The sequence below is a fragment of the Centruroides vittatus genome, unplaced genomic scaffold (assembly GCF_030686945.1).
Source record: "Centruroides vittatus isolate TY-2023 unplaced genomic scaffold, ASM3068694v2 contig_2883, whole genome shotgun sequence".
In the NCBI taxonomy this organism is placed as follows: Eukaryota; Metazoa; Arthropoda; class Arachnida; order Scorpiones; family Buthidae; genus Centruroides; species Centruroides vittatus.
In genome coordinates this window covers 42,426-52,036 of record NW_027121836.1, presented here as the reverse complement: position 1 = coordinate 52,036, position 9,611 = coordinate 42,426, and the positions used below count along the sequence as shown (strand labels likewise).

Genomic DNA, 9,611 nt, shown 5'->3' with positions numbered 1-9,611 from the left:
ATTGGCCAACACTGCTCGTGATGTCATTTCGCTACACTCTCGTGGCATTAAGAAACGCGGCCTTTCCAAAATGTCTTCCGTGTGGTCTCCGTTGCCGCTCATAGCGGTGGTGACCGGACCCTAAACACTGGGAAGTTCGGTCGTGGATTCGCGCCGCGACTCGGACAAGCTGGCTGCTAGGGTTTTCTCCTAGCCAATAACGACTGAATAGGAGGCCAGTTCCCCATAAAAGTCCTCCCGGAAAGCACTGTTTCCCGCGCGTACGTTTAGGCCGTGAGATAAACGGCTGGCTCTTCGGTCGCGAAGCGATCATTACACAGCACTTCGGAAGAAAGGCGAATTAAGGCTATAACCTCCATATGAACCTGAGAGGAGAGAATGAATGAATTGTCTTCCGTTTCCACATTAGACAGGTTTCCGATTTATAATAGTATTTTACACTGGAAATCTTTTCATTCAGAGATTTATTTTGTTTAAGTTTTTGTTTTAAGCCCTCTTTAGACAAGTTTTATTATATAAACATACATACACAATTATGAAGTACATTTATCGCATTCGTAAAGAATTCTTAATACATTAATCAATTTATTCGTTTTCTATAGATTCCGGCTGTATTAAAACGTGCAGAATACGTAATTATGTAGGCTGTTTTTTTCCAAGCTCCGATAGTCCATAAACAAAAGACAAGTGTAAATAACAAAATGAATTTATTACCGAAAGTTAGATATAAACATGGTTATTTTTCAACATAATCACTGTGAAGATTGAGGCATGCATTTGTCATATCTGTGGACGAGCTTTTCCATCCCCTTGTCACCGGGGTTCAGATTAAGGACTCTCTACTGTATTCAGTTATTCCCACGACAGCTTAATAAATAAATTCTCTCATTGGTTAATTCTATGGCTGAATTTGTTTACAGAATGAAATAATTTAATTGCGAAGCTCCAATAAATGGGATTTTCGTAGATAAAACAAATAGAGGAACGTGGATTTATAAAATTCTAGAGTATAAATATTTCAATTAGTAAAGGATCAGAAGCTATCTTCGTTCAACATGAAGAAATTCCCACTTTGCCTGTGTTTGATTCTGTTGATCGATGTCTTGAGTAAGTTCTTTATCTTGCACTTATTTTACAATAATTTTTTCTTTGGATTATAAAGATATTGATCTTCTGAAGGAATTCAATTGTGGGTACCGAGGAGGTACGACGAAGTCGGACCTCCGTCAAATTTCGGCTAACAAGTCGGAGGGACTTGCCCACGAGTCAGAGATGGCTTACTTTTCTGTAGGATTTCCCGCGGGGACGGGACTACTTTTTCACCCGGTCAAGTGTAGGGGGAAAAGGGGTCGTGGTAAGGCGATAGGCGAATATTCGAGTAAGCAAGACACCATTTAACAAGATAACAACAATTTAGTGGAATAAAAAAAAAAACGTTACAAAAGTCTAACATTAAAGGGGTGACACATATAGATATACAGAGCCGTAACTAGGATTTTGGACGCCTATGGCCAAGAATAAAAATAGCGCCCTTTTAATTTTTGTTATTAAATAAAAACAAAAATGGTGATTTATTTTTGAAATATATGTTCATAGAAATTACAGATCATAAATACTATATAAATATAAATATAGAAGTTTTTTTGTGTTATTAATTTCGAATACATATTATTCCGAAACCTTCTCGTTGGCGCCTTTATTAAATCAGCGCCTATGGCGGGGGCTACGTTGGCCATACCCTAGTTATGGCTCTGTAGATATATATTCCTAACACGCAAGGAGAGAGAGAGAGTTCACATTGGTGGGTTCCATACCTCTTAGAGAATCCGATTTTCGTGTAGAGTCGTTTCCGTATTTCTAATCCGTAGGATATCCAATTTCTTTAGGACCAAGAGACGGTAATTCTTTAATTCTTTAGACACAAGAGACACAAGGCACAAGGTAATTCTTTAGGCACAACCTCTTTCGATGCCAGTCGGCGATTGACTCTCCCGGAGGGGGAAGAAAGCATCTTTTATAGCTTTTTGATGGGAAAATCGGTCACGTGATCTCTCGCGGAATGTGATCAGGCCATAGGCGTTCCCGTGATTTAAATAATACGGCGAATTCGGACGCTAACTATAAACTCAAGCTGCAAGCTGATCCGCACACAGCGCGAGAATAATGGATAGTTGACATTTATATGGCAAGGGACGCAATATTTTCTTGGTTAGGCATGTTTCTATCGAGGTTGTTTATAATAGGGAAAAATTATTACAATTTTGAGTCTAATGGAATTTCCAGATCTCACACAATTAATTTTTTAAATAGAATTTTATATTGCAGTTTATAAAATGAGAATTTGAAAATATTATAACTGATTTGCTACAATATATAAAATTATACTTAAGACTAATATAATTATTTCAGTTACCGAAGGGGAAAATAGTGGTGGACCTCCCGGCGGTGGAGGTGGACCTCCTCGCGGTGGAGGTGGACCTCCCGGCGGTGGAGGTGGACCTCCCCGCGGTGGAGGTGGACCTCCCGGCGGTGGAGGTGGACCTCCTCGCGGTGGAGGTGGACCTCCTCGCGGTGGAGGTGGACCTCCCGGCGGTGGAGGTGGACCTCCCGCGGTGGAGGTGGACCTCCCGCGGTGGAGGTGGATCTCCTCGCGGTGGAGGTGGACCTCCTCGCGGTGGAGGTGGACCTCCCGGCGGCGGAGGTGGACCTCCCCGCGGTGGAGGTGGACCTCCCGGCGGTGGAGGTGGACCTCCCCGCGGTGGAGGTGGACCTCCCCGCGGTGGAGGTGGACCTCCCCGCGGTGGAGGTGGACCTCCCGGCGATGAAGGTGAACATCCCGGCAATGAAGGTGGACATCCCGGCGGTGGAGGTGGAGGTGGACGTGGGGTGAGTTTTTTTATACCTCCGCGTAACCCCGCGCGAGCGGCATCCATTAAAAAATTCATGCGGAACACTTTCCTATATTCCCGTTGGAGTGCGGACCGTTGGAGTGCGCACGGCAAAAACGGCCACTCGTAGTAGTAGTAGTTTACGGTAAAATGGCAACACGGCGTCCTCCATGGCTCGGACAGTTTAGTTACGGGATCCATTATGTGTTTTATGAATAAAAATTTAGTTGTATAAATATATAAAAAAAACAACGTTTAACAAATTACTTTGCTTTTCGTTTATTCTTCTGTCGTTCGCTACCAGTTGACAAGTCCACATTTCCACAAATACGGAGGCGACCTCACCAAATAGCACCAGGGGATGTTTTACCTATTTTACATTTTGTTACGGCGGCAGCAGCCTAAAAAGAAAGGTCGCCTCCGTATTTGTGGAAATGTGGACTTGTCAACTGGTAGCGAACGACGGAAGAATAAACGAAAAGCAAAGTAATTTTGTTAAACGTTATTTTTTCATATATTTATACAATGTATTACCGTCGGCCATGTGTTATATTTTATATTTACTTAAAAATTTAGTTGTAAAAGTGCAAGTTAGTGCACACTAGGGTTTCTCCAAATGGATCCCGTCTGTTTTTTAACCCAGGAAATCCCGCAAATTTCTTAAAACAACACTTTTTTTTTATTTTTTGTGTTAAGGTTGAGGAAATTTTGCAAATAGAAAGTATAATTAACTCAAACTGTCAGAATACGTTTGTATTTATTTATTTTAAGCCTGCTTATTACTTTTTTAAATTTTTGCTTATTATGGCACGTCATAGATTGTCAATAATAAATATGTAGCCTATTTGTGACAGGTCTCTGAAAATTCTTTACTTGTCAGAACCTATATTATCTGGAATAATTGTAATTATGATGTCTTAATTTTTAACCATGCCTAGTAGCTTGAATAACTGCATTATGCCAGGTTATGCAAATTGGGCAAGGATACGAACGAGTATGAAGTATGCAAGTATAAAGTTTTTCTTCATAAACCTGATTATTAAAGCCAAAGTAATTATCGGGTGATATGCTTGAGGGAGAGAAATCAAGAATACTAGACGGCAAAAGAAGTATTGTAACGCATTTCGAAAACGAACCAGAAATCTTCTAGGCTACAGGTGAAAAAAACATAACATTTGTCTTCTCTTAAATATATTAAAGACGATTCCACCCGCATCAATTGAATCGAAAAAGGCATTTTCGGTAGCGGGACTTTTCTTTAGTAAAATAAGAATCAAATTGAATGTTCCGAGTATTGACCATCTCTGCTTTTTAAAATCTTATTATAAAAATTTATAATAATACTTTGTATTATGTTTTATTTAAAAAACAAAAATTACCTTCTAAGTTAAAAGTTTGATTTAAGTTTATTTTTTTCTTTAAATTTTTAACTCAATTCAAAGGCATTTTTTTTTTTTTTTGTAAACAGTTTCCAACAACTTTAATAAAATTTTTCTATTTGTGAAAATTTCTACGTAATTCAAAGGTAATTTTTAATACATATTTTACACAGCATTATTAATATTATTATTTTGGAGGTTGCGAGACGTATTGAATTACTTAAAAATGAAAAATAATTATATCATTCGATTTTTAAGATTTATTTTGTATCTTAAAAATAATTAATTATATCCCGGGATCCCGGGACCAGGAAATCAGAAACCCTAGTGCACACGGTATGTGTCTTCTCGAATTTTTTCGAGGCTACTTTGAATGTTCTGTCGACAAGATAATCCATTTTAAGGTTAAATTTAAGACCCATTTTTTCTCTCTAAAAACGTACATTTTAAAATCTAGATCCTTCTATCACGATACTATCGATAGTACAGGCACCGTTATCTTTCTTTCTTTTTGTTTGTTTGTTTAATTAAGTTACGGCAACGCAACATTTGGGCGATCTGCCTAGGGAAATGTCTTCCGGGAGGTTTTTTAAGGGTAACTGGCCCCTATTCAGGCGTTACAGACGTGGAGAAAAGCCGAAAAAGTCCACGTGGCCAGCCCGTCCTGGCTAGGCGCGAACCCTCAACCAAACTCCTAGTATTTAGGGAACGGAACCACTTGGAGACTGGTCGACCCTTTTTTTTTCTTTCTACGTCGTTCCTAAATGGCCACAAACAACAGCGCACTCCCGTAGTAGCGAAGTCACAGATCGTCTGCCATCAACGAATTCATCTTCTGTTGCTTGTAGTGTTAAGTGGTATAGTAAAGAGTTTTGGTACTAATTTGTTCTCCCAGAAATGCCTTCTGAATGTTCTGAAATATTACAATACCAAATTTAGTTACACTTTGACTGCTAAATATCTCTCTAGACAGCGTTGAATATAGTATTTTAACTACGATCTCTCAGTATATTTATAATACGGTTTATAAAATGGCGCAAAATATCGAAACTTTATTTTAAAAAATAAGAATGGCGAATGTATTGCGATCCTTAATAATCACTTATCATTAGTTACGTATTAAATGGTTATATTTTCTATATAAAATTTAAATTTACTGGAATAAGGGAAAAAAACTTTGATTTATTTAATTTTCAATTCATTTTTATAATTGGAAATATTTTAATATTAGTTTAAATAATTCAATGTAAAACGATTTTTTGTAATGAGTTATCACTTTAATTACAGTAAGGAAGAGAAGAATAAAATATTGAAGCAGGAAATGTATGCATTTTTTACTTTCTATCTTTTATTAAGTATATTTTAATTAATTAAAATATCAATATGTTAATATTCGCAAATTTCTTCCATTATTGCATGTTTAAATATTCATAGAAAATTCTTGTACCATAATACAAAGTATATGTGTACTTCCAGTCAGCAAGCAATTTGTTAACTTGAATTGAGCTGTTTCATAATGGTTTCTCTCATCAACTAGATGGTCATCATTGCTTAATAAAATGACCGACAAAAAACAATAATTAATATAGAAAGTCATTAGACAGATCGTCGGAAGTATCCTCACACATTTTATACAACTTCAACTTATCCGGGGAACAACTAACTCATGGTAGCTCGCGTTGAATTCAGCTGAAACGACGAATGTACGGTACGAACCACTGACTATTTCCGGTTACAATAATTATAAAATATTTTGTAATTATTATACAAGTTTATTGTAATGTTCATGATAGTTATCATAATCTGCTTTTTTTTATTTTATTATTATTATTATTATTAATTTGTATATTGCTATCATTATATGGAGGGGTACCCGTACATTTGGCGTATTAAAAATCTCAGCGCGCAGCCAGTACTGTACCTCTCAGTAACTCTGTTCAAAATCTCAGGTAACTTCCGGTTGCTGTCAGCGCTCTTCCTGCAAACTGCAATCGTCTTTTTCTGTGCTCTATACGCCAGCAAACAAGATGGTAGCCACCACGAGACTCGTAAGAGCTATATTTTGCGTTGATAATTTCGAATTTAATTTATTTGTCGATGAATAAACCCTGAAAAAATTAAAATTCGATTAGTACATTAATAGAATATTTTAATATACCAGTTTATTTACGTAAGACATCACGTAATTTGTTTTAGTTCTTAAAGTGTAATCTTAAGATTGATTTACTAATTTAAAACTCCTACGGAAATTTAAAAAGTCTTTATCCCTATTTCTGTTTTCGAAATATTTATTTTTTATTAAGCTGTTCTCGTTAAATAGATTTAACGTAACGTGGAAGTTCACATATTCGCCATTTTTCTTGTTTTTCTTTCCCGAAATTTCCGTTATCCAGCGTTTGTGTTCTCTAGAACAGTGATCTCCAAAGTAGGGTACGCAAAGTGTTACTTGGGAGTACGCCAAATTTTCCTCAAAATACTGTATGTGTGTCCTATACAGTCAAAATACTGTAATTATAATTCAAAATGAAAATTTGTAATTTAATTTAAATGTATGTAAATTGTTTAAAATAAATAAATAATAAATTATTTGATTTTTGACTACACACACACACATAGGATATATATATATATATTATATTATAGGGGTACAACTTACTATTATTTTCATCTTACGGGTACACGATCAAAAGAGTTTGGAGATCAGTGATCTAGAAAACGACAGCAGTTGCGTCACTTCCAGCAGCATCTCACTGAACTGATGATGAGATTTTGAATATGCCAATTGGGGCACGTGTCCCCCTTTGTCGTCGGGTTAGCCTTTTCTTAATTTTCAAGGAACTCTAAGGTTTCATTTTGTTTTAAAATTAGTTACTCATTTTTATCACGGAAAACGTTTTACTTATGAGAAAATTAAAATAAAAATATTTGTTATTAACCGAAAATTTGTTCTAGCGGGTGGAGTACCGAGCAGTGGTGATATTCAGCGGGTTCGCATAGGTTCGGCCGAACCCGTTGTTAAAATTTTCAGTTTTCCGAACCTTGTTAAACACACGGAACATTTCTCAGTGGTTTTGTTTTTTTTTTTTTTTTTAAATATATTAAAATATACGTATTATACTCTGTAATACTACTAAACTAGAGCCTTATACTCCGTTCGCACCGAGCATTTCAATCTAGATTGTGAGCAAGGTCGGGGACTATATCTTGGTGCGATCTCTCTCGACCGAAACGAGGTTTAATCGCAATCGATTCAAGAGAGTTCTTGAAACTAGATCCAGTCATAAGAGAGATCCCATAATCTCACGCGCGCGAGATAATACAAGATGGCCGTGGAACACGTGTCGGGCTATGGACAGTGAAATAAAAAGGATATTGTATATATTGTATATATATCGCAAGAAAAGGTATTGTATTTATTTCTAGCCAAAACTTCCATTTCGTTTGTCGGTGATTGCCAGGGAAAAATTTTCTGCTAGCGAAATCTTTGTTAACTATTTCGAATATCACCACTGGTACCGAGATACCACTTGATCTGATTAACGTGATTTTGATATACGTGATAGCATCGTTGGATTAATTAATGTACTAATTTACATATATACAGTATACGTACGATGCCTTTTTTACAGTTTGTACCCCCTTTTTTATAGTTTGCAGTACGCCACTGAGTGTGCGTAATCCAATTGAAAACGGCCAGTAAGGCCGAAATGCATTTCGGTAAGAGTTAATTAAATACGCTGGGAGCACAATAAGCTTGGTTTATTAGTTCTAGTTAACTAGTTTTTTGTAAAACTTATTTACATTGTCTAACTTGAATCGAAGGTGAAAAACTGCTATTGATCAACAGCTGAAACTAATAGGTAATACAGGTACAGTACAAACATTAGTTAACAGAGAGGTTGAGGCGCACGTATTCAGCCCAAATTCTGAACGGCGGACGGACGAGCGCTGCCATCTGGCAATTCTATACGGTCGATAATGGGGTTTGCTACGTCTAGAATGGCGAGTAGACCATCAGCTTAAACTTCCTCATGTTTTGTGTTTGTGGTTAAAATTATGACCTATTTTATTAAAATAATGTTTAAGCATTTATGAATAATATTGTAAAGAAACAGGCTATTTTAATCCAGAAATTATTTAATTATTCAATTTTTTAGCGAGTGATGCGAAGTGCCTATAGAATTTACATATATTTGTCTTCATAATAGCTTATCTTAAGGTAAGTTTGTTCTTCCACGGCATCTTCTGCCATCAACAGCGTAATACGTTCGTAAATTTTCTAAAAATTAATTTTCTGAGCTGCTTTCGAACTTACATAAGTCACTACTTCCCTCGAGAAAAGTACGAGGTAGTCCTATCGTCCGATCGTACAGTAGGAGAATTTAAAATAATTATTTAGTGTTATTAAACATCCTATAAATACTTTTAAACAGTTTAATTTGTTTATTTACCTTCGCTGGTAACCCTCGATGTTATATGTATCCGCCATTTTTTTCAACAAGTTTCCCGTGAGTCAATGCGCGACGTTCACTGAGTCACGTGTTGTGAACGAGCGCCGTAAGGTCTTTTACTTGGACTTAAACGTCAAACGTGTACTTCTGCTTGCCGTACAAGTTTAACGTTTGTACTTGCGTCTCAACCTCTCTGCTGTTAGTGTCAGTTCTAAGACTTTATTTGTACGCATTATCACGAAATTAGTTCTACAAATACGTTTAATAATAATGCTCTTAACTATCGACTATAGACGGCCATTTTATTAAGTAAAGTCCAGTTGTTAAACTAAATTTATTGCTAGAAAAGTAAGCAAGTCACTAAGTAGCTGGAAACACCAACTAATTAGCAAAGTCAGCAACGATTACGTCATTTTCGTAAGCATCTGTTCAATTGGAAGGTTTGTTTAGCATCGCCTTACAAGTAAGCAAATTTTGTACGCGAAGTGGAAGCACTCATCTGATATAAGGAAATATTGATACGATTCACAATCTCTTCTAAAAAATAATTGAGATTTTTGTTAAGCCTCATGATATTTAAAATTGCTATTTCTATATTTTTTTCTGGGAATAGAAAACATTATAAATTTTTATTTACAGTACTTCCCGATTTATAGACTTTGCAGACTTTATAGATTATATTTGTAAGTCTTCAATTTTAGTATGTGTAGGCCTACTTATTAAAATAAACTATTAAAATATTTAATAAATTTTTTTATATATTTCAGATGAAGCGAAATACAGCGTGGTAGATTAATTCTTAATTTTCTTTTTATTTTGATGATCAATAAATATGCAAATTAAAACTGATCAGTATGTTTCTGTCGATTAAACTATTTTATATTCCACTACAA

General features: G+C 36.0%; 1 protein-coding gene and 1 long non-coding RNA gene across 2 annotated transcripts; both read left to right on the top strand.

Annotated features, from left to right (window-relative positions):
- Positions 1-993: 993 nt before the first annotated feature.
- LOC136972262 (postacrosomal sheath WW domain-binding protein-like) lies at positions 994-3,809 on the top strand. Its single transcript, XM_067266819.1, has 3 exons — positions 994-1,107; positions 2,410-2,638; positions 3,743-3,809. The coding sequence occupies exons 1-3, from the start codon at positions 1,056-1,058 to the stop codon at positions 3,807-3,809; spliced, it is 348 nt and encodes a 115-aa protein (XP_067122920.1). The 5' UTR covers positions 994-1,055.
- A 1,743-nt stretch (positions 3,810-5,552) lies between these two features.
- On the top strand, positions 5,553-9,611 carry LOC136972269 (uncharacterized). Its single transcript, XR_010880305.1, has 3 exons — positions 5,553-5,590; positions 9,358-9,401; positions 9,486-9,611. It is a non-coding gene; the product is annotated as an uncharacterized lncRNA (long non-coding RNA).

Excerpts from the sequence above, each read along its gene's own strand:
- LOC136972262 (XM_067266819.1), top strand. The coding sequence starts at position 1,056 with ATGAAGAAATTCCCACTTTGCCTGTGTTTGATTCTGTTGATCGATGTC. Across the intron at positions 1,108-2,409 it reads TCTGTTGATCGATGTCTTGA|TTACCGAAGGGGAAAATAGT; the intron begins GTAAGTTCTTTA and ends TAATTATTTCAG. Across the intron at positions 2,639-3,742 it reads GTGGACCTCCCGCGGTGGAG|GTCTCTGAAAATTCTTTACT; the intron begins GTGGATCTCCTC and ends TATTTGTGACAG.